Raw genomic sequence first — 23030 nt, 5'->3', positions numbered from 1 at the left:
GATGGTCGATTTGGTCGACAGATCAATCGTTTCGGCGCCACTCTCAATTAACCCTTGACTTTTCGTCCGCAGGACCTGGAGGGCGACACACCTCTGCACGACGCCATTTCGAAGAAGAGGGACGACATGCTGACCCTACTCCTCGACCACAACGCGGACATCACGCTGACCAACAATAACGGATTCAACGCGCTGCATCATGCGGCACTTCGTGGAAATCCAAGGTAGGCGCAGCTCTTCCCTCCCCCCAACGTATATATATATAATAATTTTCGTCGTGGAGCGCGAGGACGTGTTGCTTCCACCGGAAATTGGCGCCGTCGGCACTCGCATCCGTTTCCGTGCACATCACCGTCGTCAGGATCTCGAAGAGTCGACTCCAGACTACACTATTTACACTGGGCCTAAATAAAGGAACTCGGGGACTTATTTCGAGACCCTCGACGATATTGCGCCCCGGCGTCCATTCTTCGCGTTATTGAATATTTTTTGGTGCGGCCGAAGTGTCTCGATAAAATACTCGACGGAAGCGACGTCGTGCATTCGAATTGTTACCGCTGGCTGCAACAACATCAACATTTTACGACCCAGTTCGATTTACGAACTGCACTTAGGGCCCATCGATGACGCCTAAATTATTCAACAAGTCGGATAAGTTGCATTTTTAACGAGGAAAGTGCTAATTTCGTTAGTGTTGATTCGGGTTTCGGTTTTTAAACGTACCAAGTCTGGACGAGATAATTTTTTCTACAAAAGTGTTATTTTTATAAAAAGGAATTATGTAGCTGATTTTTTGCGTTTTTTTTTCCAACGAGCCACGAATCCGGTGAGCTTCTGACGTTTTCAGGCTTTGTGAGCATCAGAGCACCTGTTGTGAGTCTTTTTCTCCAAGGTTTTGTTTTTTTCAAAAACAAAGAAATTGTGAACAAAAAAAAGTATAAAAAAATGAGGGAATTCAATTAGGTAAAATTGTGATATTCAGAGTTTGCGTTAGCTGCAGGCTATTGAAATTTCACGATCTTGCCGTACTTAAAAAAACTTGCTTCAAAAATGAAAGTTATTTATTACGGTTGTGTAGTCTCTCTGTTTTGATTTGAATTTTATTCTACGTGCGGGATATGAAATGTTGAGTTACTTTTCATTTCATCAATTGCCGTTGTTTATGCGACTTGTTTTATTTTTTGAGTTTGTTTTGCTTTTTCGCAATACAATGCAAACATACCGCACTGATCAAACAAAAAACGAAACCGAGTTGATTATGAAGAACAAAAGTAAATTCGTAGATTGATTCGTTCGGTTTGAATTGTCAAGTTAAAGTGGATCAGATCTGTCAATGTTAGTTTTGCTCTTTCGTAAAGATACAAAAAAAATTCTTACTTGTTTTTATCAAAAATTCTTACTCGTCGAGGGTCATATCATATCTTATTTCATTGTATGAAACCGCATTTTGAGTATTTCAGAGGAATTACTTTTTTTTTTTTATTTATGTAAATAAGAGTGAGATTATTCTTGGAATAAAATTCTATAATAATGATTTTTTGTTCGACACTGTCAGAATTTGAGAATTTTCATCGGTGTGAACGGATTTTGAGAAATGTCACAACTTGTCAAAACGAAACGTCAAGCTAATTTTAAAGATTTTAAGCGATTTGGAGCCTTTAAGGGGCTCGTCGAACAAAAAAACATTGTATTCAACTCGTTCGTGTGTAAATTGGCCCACTCATGCCAAAAAAGGCCCAATTTACACACAAACTCGTTGAATAAACTACTATTGTATAACAAGCTAGAAAAATAACTGCAATGAGAATTAATCGAAATCAATAAATTTAACGACCAAATTAATTTTGTACATTTCAAGTAGGTATATTGTCAAACAATGTACTATAATTTATGCAAAGAAAATTATCAAAACAAACAAATTAATGACACAAATATTTGTTTTCGTTTAGTGCTCTTGGGACATAAAACAGATCTTCGTTTTTTGCTATGATTTTGGGAGTTGTTTGGAAGTCCAAATTTTTTTTTACTCTGTGTGGTATTGTCACTTATAATATCATGAGTAGTCAAAGTTATGTCGATTATTTTTGTGGTGCTGTCGCGAATGTCTCCCACGCTTGAATTTGAATATCACGGTGCGCAGCACGACATGAGTGAGAGCACCAAAAAAATAATCTAAGTATGTACATACTTAACTTTGACTAAGAATGGTATTCGAGAGACTATTCAGCGAACAAAATTTATGATCAAATTTGCCGATTATTCATCACTAGTGAAATTAACCGATAATTTTCACTAGTGATGAATAATCGGCAAATTTCGTTCTGACTGGACCAGAAATGACAAATCCTGCATTTTTATTGGAGATTTTTTATCACATGATACGTGAGTTGAATAGTTTGTTCTATTCCTGACGGTCAGTTTTTGTAACTAACACAAAAGCAATAAGAATAAAAAGTTGACGTCTTTTCGTATTTCAGGAGAGAACCTACGAAGAACTTTTCGCACATAAAACTGTCGTTAAAAATAAGAAATATCTGATTGTGTTAATGTAATTACATTAATTACATTAATTCGAGCATAATTTCAGGGCAAAAAATGTTACTGCTTGAAGGATATACAGGCTCTTTCCTAAAAAACGCCGCAAGCCGTAGCTCCGTTATTTATTGTTCGATTTTAATAAAAAAAAGAAACAATACAATGGTTAAAAAAACGCTACAAAACGAATTACTTTTTAATTTTTTTCAACATTAACTGTTATGTCAGATAAGTGTCACTTTGTTTTTTTTTTTAAATAGAAACATATACAGGGCAAGTCATGTAAGGTTTATTTCTGAATTTCTTTTGTACGCAACCAAAAATACTAATTACGCTGACCACTTGATACCGTTTATAATGTGTTTTAATTTAGTAATCAACGTATGCATGTAATTTGGCTAAAAATGTCAAAATGACAGTTCATGAATTTAATTTTTGATTTGATTATTCAGAACAGGAAAACGTCATTTCGACATTTTTAGTCAAATTACATACCTACGTTGATTACTAAATTAAATCACATTATAAACGGTATCAAGGATTCAGCGTCTTGATTTTTTTTCAAATTTACTAATAAAACATCGTGACGTAATAAAACTTTTTTATTTTATTTTTTATTGCACAAAAATCAACGTGTTAGACATCATTGAAATCAGAAAAAGATTTTCTTCCAGAATGATCGGTGATCCGTAACCTGTATAGTGCGTTCACATTCGACACTTCAACGCCTACTTCGAGGCCAAATTAAAAAAAAAAATATTCGTTATACCGGGTATCAACCACCAAACCTGGCCATAGGCACATTACACATATTAAAATAATTATATGAGTTGCTATGAAACATATTATTGTTTCGTCAAATTTGCCCAATAATTGAGCATAATACTGCTCTGTGATCGTTCTTCCCTCTTCCAAATTTCAAAAGTATTTCTACTTTCTACGTTACCTACATCAAAAGTTTCCTGATGGCATTGTTTGTACGGATGATAATTATAGCTGTCAATATGACAGAACACAATAATATATTTCATAGCAACTCATATATTATTTTAATATGTGTAATGTGCCTTATGGCCAGGTTTGGTGGTTGATACCCGGTATGTTTCCATTTGAAAAAACAAAGTGGCATTTATTTGACATAACAGTTAATGTTGGAAAAAATAAAAAATGAAACCGTTTTGTTTTTTAACCATTGTATTGTTTCTTTTGTTTATTAAAATCTGATAATAAATAACGGAGCTACGGCTTGCGGCGTTTTTTAGGGAACAGCCTGTATGTATTTCAAATTTTTTGCACGCAACGTGTGAGCAACAATTACTGTTTGAGTTGGCAATAAATTCTGGTGACTTTTATGTCATGTTCCAACGAGAAAACCATTTTTTCTTCAAACGTCCGTAAATTATGACATTATACTGCTGCATTGATAATTCTAAAGTGTCACTCATTGTCATGGCAAATAACGAGGTGACCAGCGTCCGTGAAGTTATTATCTCCGCTGATGAGCAGCTGTGAAGTAAATTAACTAAATTGAATTTGAAATTCTTACCTCAAACTGTAACAAATTCGTGTCTGAATGTAAGATATTGAAAGCTGAAGTGAATAAATAAGGTTTAATCAAGAAACTTGTACATTATTGCAAAACGGACTTACAGGTTGACAGACGGATAATTACATATTTCACATTTTGTTCACAGCGTTATTTATACTAGTCATAGTCATAGTAACGCTTTGCAAAACGAGCTATATTAATTTATCAGTTTACCCAATCTCCTATCTGGTTTCTTCACATTTCTTAAATAATTTGTTATGAAGGTTTGAAGAAAAAATAGTATACATATGTTATTCCGAGCAAACATGGTTTTATATGCTTTGGCTGGTTTGTCTGCTTCACTGCGTTCGGCAGCCAAACTACTAGCCGCAGGACATAAAACTCCATTTTTGGTCCTCATAACATAATATACTATTATTAATAGAAGATTACGAAAACCAAGACGTTTAAATTTGAAATGTATGTCAGATGTCAACAATGTCAATACAACAAACCGAAATAGGTACAATTCACAGCATTTCATGCAAACATTTTTATTGCCAACTGAAACAGTTATTGTTTGTTGGTCATCGGTGATCTTACATCTGTGATGACTGGTGATGAGTGTAGAAATGTATGCATTTATTATGAAAATGCATTTGTTGGCGGTTTATTGTTAAATGTTTTAACTTTGAAAAGAAATTCTCCACATTAAACACAACTTCTAATCTAGAGAGCGAGCAATTACTGAGAATTTATTTTTTTATCGTGATATTCGGAGCTTTGTTATTTCTGTTGTCATTTAGGCTCGGATCGATGTTTGTATCGGAAGAGGTGTGGCATTTTCGACATAACTAAACCACTGGACTTTATGGCCGAGTTATTTCAATTCTGTGTAATTTTTGGTGGAGAAATATTAAATTCTCATCAACTGATAAGTATCGAGAAAATACAACGTTAAAAATAAATTTCGTACGCCCGTGTGGGATTTGGACGGTGCCGGTGGTTCGGATGGTTCTGCATCTGAATCCGGAACAAGTTCTGTTCGTACACGAGCGGAACTGCAGATGCAAGCGTGCTCGCCGTTGCACGTATAAATTGATATTGTTTTATAAAATGTAGTAACTTGTGTGAAGTTAAATTTACGACGGAATATAAAATGTAATGATCAGTGGAGCGTCAGCAGAACGAATCGCCGTTCCGTTGTTGTGCATCGAAAGCCTGATTTATAAATTTTCGGCGTTGGCGGGAGCGCAGACGCAACCGTGGCGGTGAATTTGTACGCAGTTTTTGGGATCTTTTGTAAAATGGAGACCCTTTCGCTGCGAGCGAAATTAAGCCCCGAGTTGAGGGAGGCGAAATTTAGGGCTTCTGGCGGCAAATTAACGACAAGAATAAAGGGCAGAGACGCGACGAATCTGCCTGCGCCGTGCAACTCGACGGAAATTAAGAATCGCGTAAATTTTTTGCGATGGCACCGCGGGGCGCCCTTCACGCCGAAGGGTCTGGCGGCGGAGGCGCCCTTCGCGCCATCGCCTCGAAATCCGTAAATTATCACCTGTTTGCGATGCCGTCGAGGCCACTCGGGGGGCTCCCAGGACGCCGCCTCTGCTCATTTCAATTTCGATATTGGCGCGATGATATTCCGAGCATGTAATAAGAATCGAAGCCGGGGTGTGCATTTCACAAAGGCCGTGGCCAGATCAATCGCATTTTTGCATGATAAACGCCCCGAGTTATGGTAATAGTATGCAGATGCACTCCGTGAAATGAACGTTTCAAAGTGCATCAGATGGTGCAACGGACGAGACGGCCGCAATATTCGATATTTCGGCGTTGGGCGGCGTTCTTTTCGCGTCGACGGGCGAAATGTATAATGCGGCGGCGGCGGCGGCGATAATTGCGAGTGGATCTGGATAACGTCGGCCCGTAATGGGGAAAAATGCATTAGTATCCGGGACGGGGACGGTCCCGGAATCGTGTTAATATCCGCGACAAATACTCGTCCGAAATTAAAACGAAATAACCGGCGCCCAATTTCGGGATGGCGTCCTGGAGGAGCGCCCGGTACGCGCGCTTTAATTAAGAAAATATGCCCGACTCGGCCGAAGTGGTTCCAACTAAAACACAAATAATACGAAATCTAATAACGGCGGTGTCTCCGAGGCCAACTCGGATACACCGACTAAGAGTAATGGATACAAATGAACATCCCGGGGAACGATAGTTGGGCTCCGGGCATAACCTGGCCTCCACCAGGAGCAAAAAGCGCCGCTCTCAACTAATGTTTATTAAACTAATCACTGACGCGCATAATTTGTCCAAATGTAATCCCCCGGGCGGCGAACGACTAATCTTAACAAACTGTGAGCGCGCACCGACCTGAGAGACGAGATAAATCTCCGAAGGTTTTCTTCTCGCTTCTTCTTCCTCCGGTGTAGGGTCGGAGTTACGGCCAAAGTGCGGATAATTGCCAACGACAATGTCAAAACGGCCGGAGGCCAATCTGTCTGGTGGGGTCCCTCGGCGACTGCTTTCACGGCCGACGTATGTGACGTTCATACCTCGAGGCGTGTCGGACGTGGTGATAACGATTCTGGGTCCGGAGGACGTGTGCTTCTGTTAATTATTCATCTTGACCGGGCTCTTGAGGCTGCGGATGCTCCTCAACTGATGGTCTTAATGAACGTGCCGTTTGCAAAATGGAGGGATGGAAATGTGGGAAAATTTACTCGGATCGCTCTTGCTGATTGTTGTTTTATTTTCTGTTGCTACTTTAATTATTTTGTTGAGGATTCGAAAGAAAGTTTTAATTAATATCAATTATTATATTGCGGCAGTCGGAATTAAATTTTCAAATGGAAGAAATTGCGGATGCGACCGGAAATTTTTCAAAGAATTGTTTTTATTGTTGAAATTTAATCAGTTGAACAACTCGTATTGTTTAGTAATTTTATTGGAATATGTCTAATTAGTGGAAAACACTGTTGAATTATTGCCAGCTAGAAAACAAAGGGCTAAAGTAATTTAATTCTGTAAAATTTTAATCAAAACAAAAGTTATTCGCTTAGAAAACTGCAATTTATATTACAAGAGCTATCTATTATACTCGTATTGAAGTAATTACACTTGAGGGTAATGGAAGTGCACGCGACATTTAATCGAAAAGTTAACATTATTTTGTCCGTTTTAAGTTGAAAATTCGTTTCTTTGTTGTGTCGGATTTACTATTTATTAAAGTGAAAATATTTTCAATGTTTTGAATTTTTAATAATAGTATATTACAGGGCAAGTCACATAAGGTTTATTTCTGAATTTATTTTGTACGCAACTTAAAATACTAATGACGCTGACCACTTGATACCGTTTATAATGCGATTTAATTTAGTAATCAACGTAGGTATGTAGTTTGGCTAAAAATGTCAAAATGACAGTTGATGAACTTAATTTTTGATTTCATTAATCAGAACAGGAAAACGTCATTTTGACATTTTTAGCCAAATTACATACCTACGTTGATTACTAAATTAAATCACATTATAAACGGTATCAAGTGGTCTGCGTCATTAGTATTTTTGGTTGCGTACAAAATAAATTCAGAAATAAGCCTTATGTGACTTGCTCTGTATATTATAAGTGATAGAAATGCATCATTATACAAGAGTGAGAAATTTGACCGACGAGTGCGCTTGCGCAGGAGTGGGACACTTCTCACGAGTTTCATAATGGCATTTCGATCACGTGTGATATATGACGTTTTATCTTACAGGTGCAACTATTGCAAAAAATCCAAGAAATGAAGTTTCATTCAAGTAAAATGACAGCTATCAAATTTAGTCACTTGTGAGTACTTTATGGCAAGTTAAATGGCAGCTGTCAAATTTACTCACTAGTGAGTACTTTATCTCACTTGTGATTAAAATTTGACTTCTGCCACCGAAAACAATAGTCTAAGGTAGCTCAAAAACTCCACCTGTAAGATAAATAATATACATACATACAGGTCAAATATAAAAAAATCGTTTGGAAATTTTTGTTTCATACTGGCTTTAAAATTAAATGGAGGCGGTGAAATTTTGGCTCACTAATTTTATTGTTTTAAAATTTGTAGTCTTTGTTGATTGGGGGGATGCTGTTGGTCGAAATGTCTGTGAACGAAATATCGTGCGTTCATTTAAATTTATCCTCAAAGTTTGCGTTGGAGAGTCGATTGAGAACGCACCACTCGTGTAAAAGCGTAAGATTTAAACAGCTGATCCGTAATCCGTTATCCGCATAGTGCGTTCACAATCGAGTCTTCAACGCTAACTTTGAAGATACATTTAAATGAACGGACGATACCTAGCCAATAAAGAAAACGATATTTTCTTTATTTGAATAGCATCCAATCTGAAAACTGAATTGTATAGACATGATCGTGGCAAATCGAAGCGCAACAAATTGCACTGCTCTATCTCAAATATCAATTGGTAAATCTGCATTTGGATACATTGCAAAAATAATGAAAAACCCAAATAGTTTTTTCAATATATTTAAGTACCTAACTCTTCGTTTTTAATGGTTCGTGTCAGATACAATTCGTAAACTTTGTTTTTATAGACTTAATGCGCCCCATACACACTCCGGAAATCCTTGGAGGAAAAACTGTGCAGTCCAGGACTTCACTATTTCTTCAGCGTCTGTAGTAGAAAACTGCGCGGGCTTGGGGGACTGTTCAGGCGGCCGGATGAGAATGAAAAAACGATTCTGAATAACTGTACAGTTCCAAACGTCAGGCCGACCGGAGTGTGTGTGACGTTGTCAGTTCAGTTTAGTTGAGAGTCGACAATTTTTCGATTTAGAACGTCTTGACAGTAATTTTTGAAATTTGCTGGTGTTGAATAATTCCAACAAAACTTTCAATAATTATGCATTGGGGCCAGAATTTTTGTTAGTTGTAATTTTTATGTTTCTCAATGCCTTTGCTGACACAATAATCCCCAAAAGTGGTAATGTAGTACCCAAATGAAAGTTGCCGACCTCTGAAATTGTACGCGTCCGAGGGATAAACACAGGTATACAAGGGCAACAAATAGTTATTGGGAAAGAAAAACGTTGTAATAAAACACTCGTTCGACATTTTTGGTAATTCCAGTTAGAATCATGGAATAATTGAATTAATGAATTTGGTATTACCAAATTTCAAATTGAAAGAAACACCAAATTAATGTTCACTAGGTTAATGGACTTTTTTTAGTATTCTCAAATTAATGTCAAATCAAAGGGGGAGAATTGCAAATTAGAAATTAAACGCTGCATCGTAGAAAATAACTAAAGTCAAGTGCACTACTTATATTGGGTGATTCAAAATGATTGTGGATAAGTATGGAAACTATGTATGAAAGTTTATGTGACAACTGTGTGGGTGGGGTATAGTTGACATTTATATAACACTTCATTAGCGTGCATTTGATTTTTTTTATACCATTGCACATTGACTTGAGAATTTTCAAAATTGTGCGACTATGAACTGTCAAAGAAATGTCAGCTCTATCCTACGTACAGAGTTGCCACATACATTTTCGTACATAGTTGCCATACTTATCCACAATCATTTTGAATCACCCAATAATTAGAAAGGTTTGTGGCGGGGAATTCATTCAGGTATTCTCGTAACGTAATGAAGAAATGCACCTATCAAAATGGTGGATGCGCCGGGCGAACAATCCTCAATTTGAAACTACATATTTTTAGAGAAGTATTGTGTCGAATTGGGGTAAATGTTCCTTCTGTAATGCGAATCTGGCGCAGCACGATCGAAGACCTCCACAATATTCATACAGTTTCGATATCGATGTCGAGCGCGACTTGAACGGCTTCCAATCACGCCAGCATTTTAAAATTGGAAATGTGATGTATGCGAAATGGCCTAATGAACCATCTGGCTGCAATCCTAGTTAACCTGGTGCATATTTCCGCAGTCGGAGTCCCAGCGGGAACGGAAATATGTAATATTTTTAATAGGCGAGCCTCGGGAGGATCGACCGTCGTTATCGTTCGTCGACGATTCTTAAATAAAAAATTCCCGGGGACATGACGTCCTGATTAAATTTTCGGTTTCGTCCGCATACATATACATATTATACTCGTATAGGACTGTGTCGGACAGGATTGTTTATGTTGGACGGATGCGATATTTTTTCCGTCTCGTGTTTTGTTTTGTTTAAACGATTGTTCCGTTTGATGCGGGCTTTCGAGACAATACAGATTTTTCATCGAACGATATTACGTTTTGATTTATGTCGGAAAGTTGATGTGAATTATGGGTCCTTGAAGTTCGGAATGGGACAGTGGAAAAATGCGTTTCCACATATCTGAAACACAAATCTGGCAATTCCTCAAATTCAGCGTCGTCGTCTTGCCGAAAATTTCTCTTTCGGCTCTTGTTTATTTGGACCGTTTCGACGACACTGGCGCGTACGGACGAGATAAATTTCGCGATAAGCGAACGAGTTTTTCTGGTCAAAAAAACTTAATCCCGACGTAAATATGTGCGGAGGAAGGATCTGTTTCGGAGTCGGGGTTCTGACGTTTGATCTGGACGAGTTCGACTTTAATGAAGTTGAAAATTTACAAGAGATTGGAGGAATTTACACGTCGGTGGGAAATCTGTTTCGATCCTCTTTGTAATCCGCGACGTCGGTTTCAATTATTTAATTTAGCCGTCGCCGATAGACTTGTCGGCGTGGTGCAGTCACAAAAGGAGCTTTTTGTGGCGGCGACGCGAGTTCGGCGATCGTGTCGGAGAGGCGGCACACCCGAAACCGGTGGAAGTGACGGGGTGTAACGTGGTCATCGATCGTGGCCGCACAAAGCCTGTCACCTGCTGGTTGCACGCCCCGTCCGTGGAATTTCTACATCACCGGTGCAATTTCCTAGTGGGCTTCCACCACGTTGAAGCATCGCCACGGGAATATCCAGCCGCGCCCGGGTTCACCGAAATATATTGCAAACATTGATTTACGGCTGGCAAAAACTATTTTTTGCCCCTTTCCACCAGTCGGGTGGCTTTTTTCCCTCGACTTGCGCGCCATTCCAAGTTGCCATAGTGCCTTCAATTATTCGGAGGAAGGAAACCAGTCTTGACACGCATTGTATTGCGATGCAATTTCCTACACTACGTGGTTGTTATAGAAATGGAAATGTTGCGGGATGGAGTCGTGCGGGGCGCGTCCCCGGGGTCCCCCCGTTTAGCATTTCCGATCGACGATCGAGATTTTTTTCTTCTTTTTGGCACTTTCGGTCACTCCGAATGGATTCCGATAGATGAGGCGGAATCGAGAGCAATTATGAAATTTCGAACAAATTAAGTAAGATTGTGTCTGGTTTATTGGGGAACGGTCTAAGTGGGGGTGGTCTAACCACCGATAACGGCTGGTAACTTCTCTAAGCGGAGTTGTTTCAGCAAGGCCCCGGAATTAACAAAGTTAATGGAACCGTTGTGCAGCAATGGAGATTGGACATCGCAAATTATATGACCCGGCTTTATTGTGTTCCGTTATATACTTCGTTCCGTTTCTCTCGCACTGATACGCTTTTAAAATTACGGAATTTTTACAGAGGGAGCGGTCCGGGTTATGGATTGGCCACAGGTCAGGTCGCGAGAAGCGATTAATTTTTTAAGCGCGAACAGCGACACGATTTTCCAATGTTGAATTTTCATTTGAGAGGGGTTTTCTGCTCTCGTTTAAAAAAAAATGAAAATCGTTTTTTTTTAGGTTGTCGTTTACGAGCCAGACGGGAGCGAGCGGCGAACGCTGGCGCCATCTTTTAATTAGTAGACCAATAACGGGGACCAAGAGTGCTGGAACGAAAAACCATATTCGCACGGTTGGCGTTTCTCCGTTATTAGAAATATTATTAAACGTCCAGAAAACAATAACCCGGTAATGCTTTTGTTTATGTTCCCAATTAGGCAACAGGAACGATGTTACGGTTAGGTTAGGTAGCATTATATCAAGCTGGATATAAGTAATTTCGGCGGTCAGACGGAAATTGGTGGCGAACTAAAGTGTTTAGCTGCATCTGCGTTTAATGAAAGGATCCGCCAGGACTTTCGATAGACCGCAGAACGGTATTTAAAGGATACGTTGCGGTTGCGGAGGATCGGAATTATTTATCAGCGCCGGAAGGGTCGCGCGGTGCAGTTTTAATTAAATCGGAGCCGTGACGATCGAGGCTGGTCTCGAGTGTTTTTTTCGAAGGATCAGGATTCGTCGATTCGAAAATGGCGAGCGAGTCGCGAAGCGGCGTCGCCATAAATCAGGACGACCACCGATATGGGACCGTCGAGAGATTTCGGTGCAAGGGAAGGAAAAAAAAAACGTAAAAACGTAAGAAATATATCGGCTATTCCCGACGCCACATCTCGGTAAAACGGCCGGCGCATATGCGATCCCTTCGCAATAACAGCCCATTATTATACGAGCTGAGTTTACGTTTTTGTGTAAATTTTCGTCGAACAACCGAATCGTCGGATTATCCATAAAAAGGGTCCGCGAAGAGGCTGCGCCAGGGTAGATTTTAATTAAAGGATTTCGTCTCGAAACGTCGAATGCATCCGATAACCGCGGATGACGACTAAATGTGGAATTTTCGCGTCGGAGACGTTGTGCAGCGATAATGGGAATGTCGCGGCGTTATGGAGCGAAAGATTGGAAATGACACTCTTGCCAGTTCTTGTACCGGCACTAGAGTAATTGCAATCGAATCACCGATGGGTGCATAAAAGCGGTGCTGCAACGTCGAAGCGGAGGCGTCCGAGGTGATTTAGAAAAAAAAAAGAAACGACTGAGCACTGGCCGAGTCGAAATTCGGATTTTCTCGTTTGCGTTTCTGGCAGACATTTCATGCAAAATTCCGTAACGACGAATAAAGAAATAATGAATTAGGGTTTAATGTATGCGCCGCCCACACACGCGTCTGCTCTGCATTACGTAATTTGCAAATTCACGTTAGGTACACGCGTAAATAATTAAGCGCACGTGTAACATCTTTAATAACATCGTACGTCACTACCGATTTGGCCCGGAGACCCGGATCCGGATCGAGAGTTGCGTGAGCCACAATTAAAAGTTGATTTTTGTGCCGGACCGTTCATGAAATATTCACCGAATAGCTGGACCTGAGGGGGAGGCAAATTCGATACGAGCTGTTCGAGCGATCCCGTCGGGGTAGTCACGCACCGGAAGATGCACTGATAGGATGGCTCTCGCGGGCCACCACCGCTCCAACATCGTCACCTTATTTACGGAATTTATTAGCCGGAACGGAGAAAAATGATGGGCCCTCGGGGAATCGAAGGAATCGGATTAATTGCGACGGGAACGGAGACGCGTCGACCGTTTTGGTTTTTTTCTCGGGACAATATTGCGCGAAACGAAGAGGCGAGATCAAACAGCCACTATAGTGCGGAATCGGGGTCTTATTGGGATAAAACTATTGAACCGCCGGAGCAAAAAGACAATGGAGGAGGGCGAGTGCAGCGGGGATGCACCGGCTCCGCGTTCATCTTTGAGGTGCAATCAAGGACCCTAGAGCTTTGTCAGCCCGTCCCGGTTAGGCTTTTTATTGGAACTGTATACTTCGTTTGTGCTTTTACTTCATTCCGGGTCTTTATGGACACGACCTGATCCAGACTTAACAACTCCGGCACGTACCGACGCGCCACTACACGCCCCGCTCTTCTCGTTGCCGTTGTTTGGCTCCTTTTTCTTTTTCTGGTTTTTCCCGTGGAAACGTAACGAACCCATGCGAAAAAGTCACCCATCATCTCGTACGCGGTCGGCGTCGTGCTCCATGGAAATATCGAGGAGGAGAAAAAAGACGACAGAGATGTATTATAACGCGTGGGCGAAATAAAACGAACATTGTTTCCTGCAATGCGGCTTTAAAAAGAACGGAACATCCGGGACTCGGACGAAATAAATGGCGCTGATATGGAAACATTTTTCAATCGGAAGTGAGTTAGTTGCCGCAAGAGGTGAAGTGGCGTAAATCAGACATAACAAAACGCCAACGAAGTGCCTGGAGAACGGATCAAAAGGGGGAGGAAACGGGAAATTCTTTGTCTTCATTTGGAAACGAACGCGCAATTACGCAGGTGTGGCAGGGGCGGGGTGAAAAATCGTTTAACGTTTATTTTACACCGACGCTATTATTTTGTACTATTTTTTAACTAACTAAATATTTAGTCGGTGCGCTAAATTTGTTCATACGTAGTTAGTTATATTTTATTTATTGTACGGCATTGTTTGCTTTTGTCCGACGAACGGTTCGCCGATGCAAAATGATAGTTGCTAATTATTATTGTTATTGGGTGCGCAATCGAATGTCCTCCGGGGGTGCTTTGTCGCCAGTAATTTTCTAATTACATATTATATTTTCACCTCACTTCTCGACGAAATTTGCTTGTCCTTCTTTGGCTGTTTACCACTCCCGCCGCCGACCCGGAGCGAGATCGATCATTTCTAATCTATTCATGTAAATCATTAAGGGCAGGTACACGTTGCAAATTACGAACTTGTACGGAAAGCTCGTTATTAATAGGTTATAAGGCCACGTCAAAATTCATGACTGATGAGCGATTGATGTTTCAGGATTTCCCCCCGGCGAAAGGAACGAGGAGGCCCTTCACAAGTTTTCACACTTAATGTCGTGTTCATTTCCTTAATGCATTATTTATATTATAACAAAAAAAAAAAGAGAGCGGCGTCGTTCCGGGGTTACACCCGCGAAACATAATTTCTGCTAATACACCGGCCCCATCATCGTTTCTGCCCTGTTTGATGAGAATTTATAGGGCTCTTCTTCGAGCCTTCAGGGAAACACCACTATGCTGTCATGAATATTGAATTTTTAACCTAGATTTTTATTTATCGAAGACGCAACGGATCCAATTTGGGGGCGTCCGGACCGCTAGCGAGATGGAGAGAGGATAATTATTTTTCCCGGGTGGGGTACAAAATAACAAGAATAGCAAATTCGAAAAACTTTCTTGTACGCATATCGATTTCTTATCGGCCGACGAACGAATAGCTTAACTCTTGCAATATATCGCCGACGGTGACGCGGAACCGACGTGGAAACTGAGATAATCTCGTGGACGAAGGAAAAACAGCGAATTCTTCTGGACCGGAGCATATTTCCGGGCGCCTAATTATCATAGACGGAGAAATCGGCAGAACGGAAAAAGCAACGCTAATGTTGGCTGTCAGTCTATGTCAATATTTGAGCTTTCCGCAGTGAAAATAAGTTTATTTTCCCTCGGATAATATAAAGAAGGTGCTCGCTCTCGCCGAGCTCTCCGGCCGAAATTGTGTTGCACCACAAGGGCGTGGGTGGTCATCCCGGGCGAAACCCGAAAGAAACGATTGTTTGTGTGCGGTGGCGGCGAACACTTTGCGCAATTTACCGATCTGGAACAAAGCCCGTCTCGCCGCCAAATTAGTTTAGAGACAGCATTTAAAACGAGGCGTGACAGGCAGCTTTGCGCGTAAGCTGATTGATAGCGGAGCGATAACGATTTGCAATTCATAAACTTATTAGTTTTAGAGCACCGCACATAATCAATGGGTGTAAATAGGCTTTCGATGATATAATTTAAATATGAATCGGCTGCCGCTGCAGCAGCGGCGGCGGCATCGTCCAATAATCGTAAAATTCACCCGCCCCCGCATTAAATGCGACCGGATATTATGTGCAGGTTGCGGTTTGTCACGAACTATGTATGTAGTGCGCGTTCGGCGTCCCCCACGAAGACGTAATCACCGCGCAACTTGCATCGGTGGCTCTGCCGCATACTAAAACGAGCACCTTTTCCCGTCAAGTTAAAAGAAAAGTGACGTCGACGATTCTCTTTTCAATTACAAACAGTCGGGTCGGCACCCCCGACGTCCCACCGCCCATGACCTGGGGATAATGTAAACTTTTATAAAGGCGAGATGAGATCAAGTTCCATGGGTTCCAAGTTTCTTGTTGAACAAAGCACGTGCGTCTCCCTCCTGCTGGTCCGAAAGAATTAACGGAAGGATTTCGGTCTTTATAAGTCCAGGGACGGCGTGTAATCCGAATACCAAACAGGCACCAGATGTACTCCGGAGAGGAGCGGATAACTCGGTCGGAATCTCCTCGAGAAGCCCCCGCTTTTAGAACTGTTGACCTCGTCTGAGCTCCCGTCGATACTCCCTCCGAACTCTCTGGCGTTCATCCCCCGACGCCCCCCGCCGAACAACTTTCATGTTCATTTCACCCTAATAACAACGGTATTTATCCCAACCCTCTCGCTCTCTCACCTGTTTTTGTTTCGGGGCGCGATGTTAATTTCGACGGAGGATCTTCCCGATAATCAGGGGTGCAGTTGTTGCGTGTTCGCCTTTTTTTCCTCTCCTCCTTCGTCCCTCTCTCCGACGACCGTCTCTCTCTTCGCCTCCCTTTTAATAAGCCGCTTCATCAGCGGACTTCTTGTTCTTGAAACATTTAACTCGGCGGTAAAAAGAAAATTGCGTTGCGCAAGTGGCTCATAACGCAACAACTATCCAATTTCCGGGAGTTTGCGGATCAGCGACCCGGAAGGACAATGAGGAAAATGAGAGAGCCACTATCCGGACTCCGGAGCCGACTTCAAGGGAACGCGGTCGTCTTCAACGAACAACCGGAATGCGGGACTCCGGGGAAGAATTATTACCGGAATTTATTTGGTGTGGTGTTTTTTTTACAATTATTATTAACTGGGGAACTGGCGTGCGCGCCGGGAAACAATTCAATTTGGACGGGACGAGCCAGTGGCGGAACTGGACGAAGGGCTCAATTATTTTTTGCTGGACAAGAAATATTAACGTATTTATTTGCGGTGGGTTCGTCAACGATTGTGGCATCTCGAAGTCGGGCCGGGTCATGTTTTTACGGCCTCATCGATTGTTCCGCACCGTGGCCACTTATAATGACAACGTTAAAAAAGGGTTCGTAATCAATTCAAGAATTCGAGTCGAACCGAAGGGAGAAATGCGAACGCCGTCGAGCAGTCAGTCACGCAAAGAAAGGTCTCGAAATTTGGAAGTTTCCAAGGGCACGAATACACGAGAGTTAAATTGTTCGAGGATAAATCGTGTTTGTGTGTGTATGAGCTCGAAGGGCCCCACACGTCGAGTTCCTCCGGTCTGGCTGCCGCCTTCTTTGGACTTGACATTTGTAGGCGACATTATCGGTTTTAATTTATGATTACCCTTTCGGGGGAAATGTTAAGGGATTCGCGCGACCATGACTCTCGGACTTATCGAATGCTAATTGAGGATGTGCCGTTTCGACGAGGAACGACGTCGTAAATGTTGGATCTCGACACGGCGGTGGTTTCACGGAAGGACGACGTAACAGCAGGAAGGCGAGTCTCTTTTAACGAACGACCCCTGACAAGTGTACGGGTTTTACGAGTGGGAAACCGTATCTGCGAAGTGCGGAGGTACAGGAGGGAAGCTGCTGTATATACACCTTGGTCGTGCAACACAAAACCCGTAATGTCGCCTCGGTGCAAATTGCTCACTCAATCGCTCCCTGATAACACGCCAATATAATCAGCTACGTCTTCCTGTGCGGAAACTTGAAGCGAACACCGTGTCTCGTTCCCACACGTTCCATCAGGAGTCGGAGGGCCGTTTCACGATGCAACGGTTCTCGTTAACCAATTAAACCGTACAGGAAACGATTTCGCAAAGTTAGTGCCGAGGCAACCGGACGAAAGGAAAGCTCCACGAGTTTTATTTGTGCACGTTGGGAACGTTCTCGGGATGAACTCGCCACTGCAGCCGCCGCCGTCGCCGCCACCGAAAAAAGACGACATTAATTAAAGTTGCACGGTGAATAAACCGTGCTGTGATTGAACGTGGGATCCGGATCCGGAAACAGCGCACTTTTCACCAGACGTATAAAGCTCAACGACGCGACCGAATCGGCGCCGCTTTTAAAACGTGTAATTGCGTTTTTGTCGAGGAATTGACAAAGAAGTAATGGACTTCGCCTGTTCAGTATTTAGCATTCAGGAAAGCCTGTTCAGATCTAAATTATCTAGTTGATCACGTTTGATTTGTCCAGTCGCTGGAATAATTTGCCTGAATATAAGGAGAATATTGAAATCGGTAGAGGTGTTGGATTTTCTCAAGGGCTATGAGTCATATCTGCGCAAACGACGAATATCGGTCTCAAGTAGACACTACAAACAGACCGGAAAACATCGCCATTGATTACGTTAGTGTCGTCTCTCTCTCGTCTATTTGCATGCAAAGTAGTCCACGTTTTCAGCTTTCATTTAAAGATTTTTCACTGGTTTGTCGCTCCGCCTTTGCGCAGATATTTCCAAGGTCACAGCCCATGAGAGAATCCAACACCTCTACAAGAGTAAATTCGTCAAATATACAACGCCACGTTGTGCATAAACTCGATGTACGAATTACCGTTCACGGTTGCTTTTTGTCTTCGTAGGTATGGGAGAAATCGGTGAGATTATTTCTGTCTCTCTGATGTTTTGTTGAAACACATCAGATTACAGCTAATTTACGTTTGTGTATACAAAGCAAATACATCTTCCGAATTACTGTGTGGTTACGTCAAGACAATAAATAAATTAGGGTTAAGCCCAAAACATAATTTATGAGCCGTTGTAAGGTTGCACTTGAGGCAACTGAAGAGTAAGTTAAATCGCTGGACTAAAAGTTATTGCTTAGCTAAATTAGTAAAGTGTATGTTATCTCGTAGAATTTTTTCGTTTTGCATAGATGGTGTACACATATTTTTAGCGGTAGTTACAATCTCCCCGGGGGTAATCAAGCATTTTGTTGTTGTTGTTGCTATCCATTTGATAGACCCTTGTGAAGGGTGCTATTGTGTTTTCTAAAGCAAAAGTAAGTACATATTGTTGACATGTTTAATATTTTTCTTTCTGTGTAAACTATAAATACATGCTTTTATTTCACGTAAGTTTGGATATTTAAGGTTGGATTCAAGTACACTGATCGTCAAAAGAACTTGACAATTTGAGATTGGGTAAACAATGAATGATAACAATTTCAAAGAAATCTGTATTTAGGAAAGATTTTAAAAAAATAATGCGTGGTATCTCCTCTCAAACGAATGCATTCATTTAAACGCCGGGGCATACTTAAAATTAATGATCAATTTCTGCTTGCGGTATTTCATCCCAAGCTCTTTGAATTTGAACTCCAAGTTCATCCAAAGTGCCTAGGGGCGCTGAAAAATCTTCGACTCTTCTGCCGATCATGTCCCATACATGTTCAATCGGCGATAAATCTGGAGACCTTGCAGGCCATGGCCGTAAATTGACGTTATTCTCATTAAAAACTCTTCGCAATGTGTGGCCTAGCGTTGACTTGCTGAAAAACACTGTTGCGATGCCTTTGATGGTATGGCAACAAAATTGGCTCCAAAACTTCGTTGATGTACCGGGCCACATTCAGACTTCCTTGAAAGAAGACTAGAAGTGACCGGCTTCCAAACTGTATTGCACTCCAAACCATAAGACCAGGTGTTAAACCAGAATGGCGTCCAAGTGCGAATTGCAAATTTACCCTTTGTCCCCTAGGTCTTCTGACATGCAACCATCCATCAGATTGCCATAGGCAAAACCGAGATTCAATGCTCCCTTAGCGTACACCACTCGAGCCTGGCAACTCGATGCTCTGGGGTTAAAGGAAGCCGAACAATTGGTCGTTATGATGCTAAGTCATGTGAACGGATTCTGCGATAAATTGTTCGCATAGACACCTGTCTTTCCAAAACAGCCCTCCAAGTAGCCTCCACCGACCGAGTTGTCTCAAACGGGTTAACTGAAGCCTGTTTCCGAAGACTCCTTTCTTTACGTTCATTCGTACTACCACTACCTTTTCTACGCTTTTCTGAGCCTTCGTTGGACCAAGCCCTCCATGCTGGAATGATTGTAGAGTCAGTTCGACTCAATCTTCTGGCAATTTCGCGAAAGGATAATCCGGCATCATGCATTCCCAAAATTCGACCCCCCTCAAAAGGTGTTAATTGATTGTAATGTTGATTACGACGAACGCGGGGCATGACAACGACACAAGTAAAGGAAATCAACGTCTAAACTGTCACAAATCACTAACTTTGTTACACACGGGACAAAAGAATTTACCTGTTAAAAGATTAAATACCAGACAAAAAACATCCAAGAAGTTGGGTGATCATGAGAAAATTTTAATCATTTATTCCTTCATTTGTTCGTACGATCATCCCTTCTGGGTGCTCTGCTTTTTTTGGCGGTCAGTGTATTCGTTTAGTATTTTTGTCATTGCTTGGCATAACATTCTAAAAACAGTATGGGGGCAGTTGTAACAATAATTTTCTGTTGCCAGATGTCAATTCGCAAAGAAGGTTTCTGTTTCTTTTTTTGTTGTTTAGTTTATTTTTTGAGATTACATGAAAGCCAAATAACCGAAATGTTATGCATTAAAGATTGTTAGTTGTACAAAGTGTCTATAAAAGAACGTAAGTATATCAAAAGTTCTGTGGAATTCGATTATATTTGATTTTTGCCGCTCTGTAGCATATTGTGGTATAAACTACAAAATAGGAAAACAGAGGTTATGCAAGTCCATTAATGACAGATATACAGGCCTATTCTGTAAGACACTTGGTTAAAAGTTAAACGTTAAAACAAGGGTTAAAATATTTTAACCCATTGCGCTATTCTCTAAGCCAAAATTTTAACCAAAAGTTGTTAAAATTTAACTCAAATTGCTAATTTTTAGCGGGTGGTCATACCCAGCCGTTAAAAATTAACTTACGTCAAAACGGTCCCAAATTATAATGGCATTCGCAATGAATATTCTTTTGGTGCATGAACTGGAATGAAGGCGACAAATGTACTCGTAAGTAAATTTTTCGACAAATCAAATCTGTCAATTCCATAAATTTTTCTCAATTCTTAAGGGTAATTTTGCCACTGGCGGTAAAAGATGAATCACCCTGTACAGCTTTCTCATTGTAGCTTGAGCTGTAAGAACCGGATGCGCAGTGGTCTTACAGCCCTTTCACTAATTTTGTCGCATTTCTTTGCCGCTTCCAGGACCTCTTTCTCTGACCTTTTAATTCAACTTTGCACATCCCTCACAGCTCAAGCTACAATGGGCAAGCTGTAACATATTTGAGTTGATACCTAAAGTGCATCTATCGATATTTAAAACGACCTTTTGATTCCTTGAGTGGTTTATTGCCGCTTAACGAGGGTTGTCGTAAAAGTGGTACCAATTACCAATTACTTTCATTTATACAGTGAGGGGCAAAAGTAATGCAACAATTCGATAAATCATAAACTGTTGAGTTTTGAAAAAAGAACAAAAACCGGTCGATTTTTAATTTCAATTTCACGTTTTTGAGTAGTCTGTGCCCATACCAATGTAGTCTGCAACTATTAGTTGAGGTTAGGTATCATTTTGCAAATAATTATGACTGTTGTTCCTCCAGCTGACAATGATTTGCGACGTTGCCATATGTATTTGTACGCTTCCGTGCCTGACTTCATTCTTCAAAATAACCTAGCCGCTAAAATAATGCTTTTTAACCTATCCCTTAATAATTTGTCTTGCAGAATAGAATTTTGGTTATTTGTAAATAACCGGTTTGTTAAAAATTAATTTATTAGCGGATGGTTAAAATTAACAGACGAGTTACGGAATAGGCCCGAAAGGCTGTTGTAAGATGAAAAGTAATTAGAATATGGAAAAACTGAAGAAAATTAATAATAATTATAGAGTCTCACAATCCCATAGGACTCTTGATATACGTTCTTTTATGTACACTTTGTATTAGTGTTTGTCTTTTTTTTTTGTGATTTTTATTCAATAAATACCGGGTGACTGTTTTCTCAACTATTTAAATCGTTTCGTGGCAAGTTCTTGCAGTAGTTGAAACATGATTGTTCCTTCTCTGATGAGAAGTACCATTTTGTAGACAAACCAACAAGGTTTGCGTAACATTACTTGGTCCAGTCCAGCTATTATATTAAGTCTTCAAAGTTAAAATGATACAACTGGCCTCCGTCTCCCTTAAATGCATTGAAAGCTCCAATGTTTCTGTGAATTTACTACAACAGTGTCGTGATTTGTTTAAAAAAAAATGTCAAGTTGATTGAATGGCTATTGTGCCACGCCAATCAGAGCACTTATCACTTATCCCGATAAATCAATTCCCATCAATCGGAATTTTTTTTTAACATAATTTTAAAATTTAATCTTGAATGACATTACTACTTGGCATTTCGACCATTTTTGACAGGTGTGTGGTGTGATTGGTTGCATAGCAAATACTCACAATGCCATGATCTGTGTTTTTTAACCTGAACATAGGAACTCCCTTAGTTCGGTATTAAAAAAATGTCCCAGTATAAACATGGCTTTGTTGTAAAGTGAAAATTTACAGCGCATAATTTTCATTTAAGTTGCTAAGCAGCAAAGATTGTATTGACATTGGCCCGGCGCATCCACCATTTTTGCAGCACAAATTCGTCCAATTTAATTCTCTGTCGATTTGTTTGTTGTAAGTTCTTTTCTAACGGAACGCACTCAGCTTTCGTAGTTTTCGTAATAACGTGCATGTTTTAATTTTTAACTGTTCTTTTTCATTCCGAACCTTATTTAGGTCGCTTCTCAGTAGGATCAGGAATTTCTCTCGACTTTCCGAATTTCCCAGATTTACAGACGAGCGCTATGTTAATTGATTCAGTGAAAGCTCGTCTCGTGTCCGGAATTCGCTGAATAATCTTTGCTACTTCCAATTAAGTAAATATTTTTCGATTTGTCGAGACGCGGAATCGAACTTTTCTCCGGATCGTACCGGATTTTTCCGTTTGCGAAAGAGACATGCCTTCAGGTTCGTCCTCTCGAATGGAGTGCCTATCTGGAAATAA

General features: G+C 40.9%; 1 protein-coding gene across 1 annotated transcript in view; it reads left to right on the top strand.

Moving 5' to 3' along the window:
- Positions 1–23030, top strand: part of mib1 (mind bomb 1) — a 184008-nt gene that overhangs the window by 44384 nt on the left and 116594 nt on the right. The window contains exon 4 of the mRNA XM_069049788.1: positions 73–224. Coding sequence (XP_068905889.1) covers positions 73–224 — 152 coding nt within the window. The remainder of the gene's footprint in view (positions 1–72; positions 225–23030) is intronic.

Source organism: Tenebrio molitor, chromosome 5 (genome assembly GCF_963966145.1).
Source record: "Tenebrio molitor chromosome 5, icTenMoli1.1, whole genome shotgun sequence".
Taxonomy (NCBI): domain Eukaryota; kingdom Metazoa; phylum Arthropoda; class Insecta; order Coleoptera; family Tenebrionidae; genus Tenebrio; species Tenebrio molitor.
The sequence above is the reverse complement of the archived record's forward strand: the minus strand, read 5'-3'. Positions and strand labels throughout refer to the sequence as shown.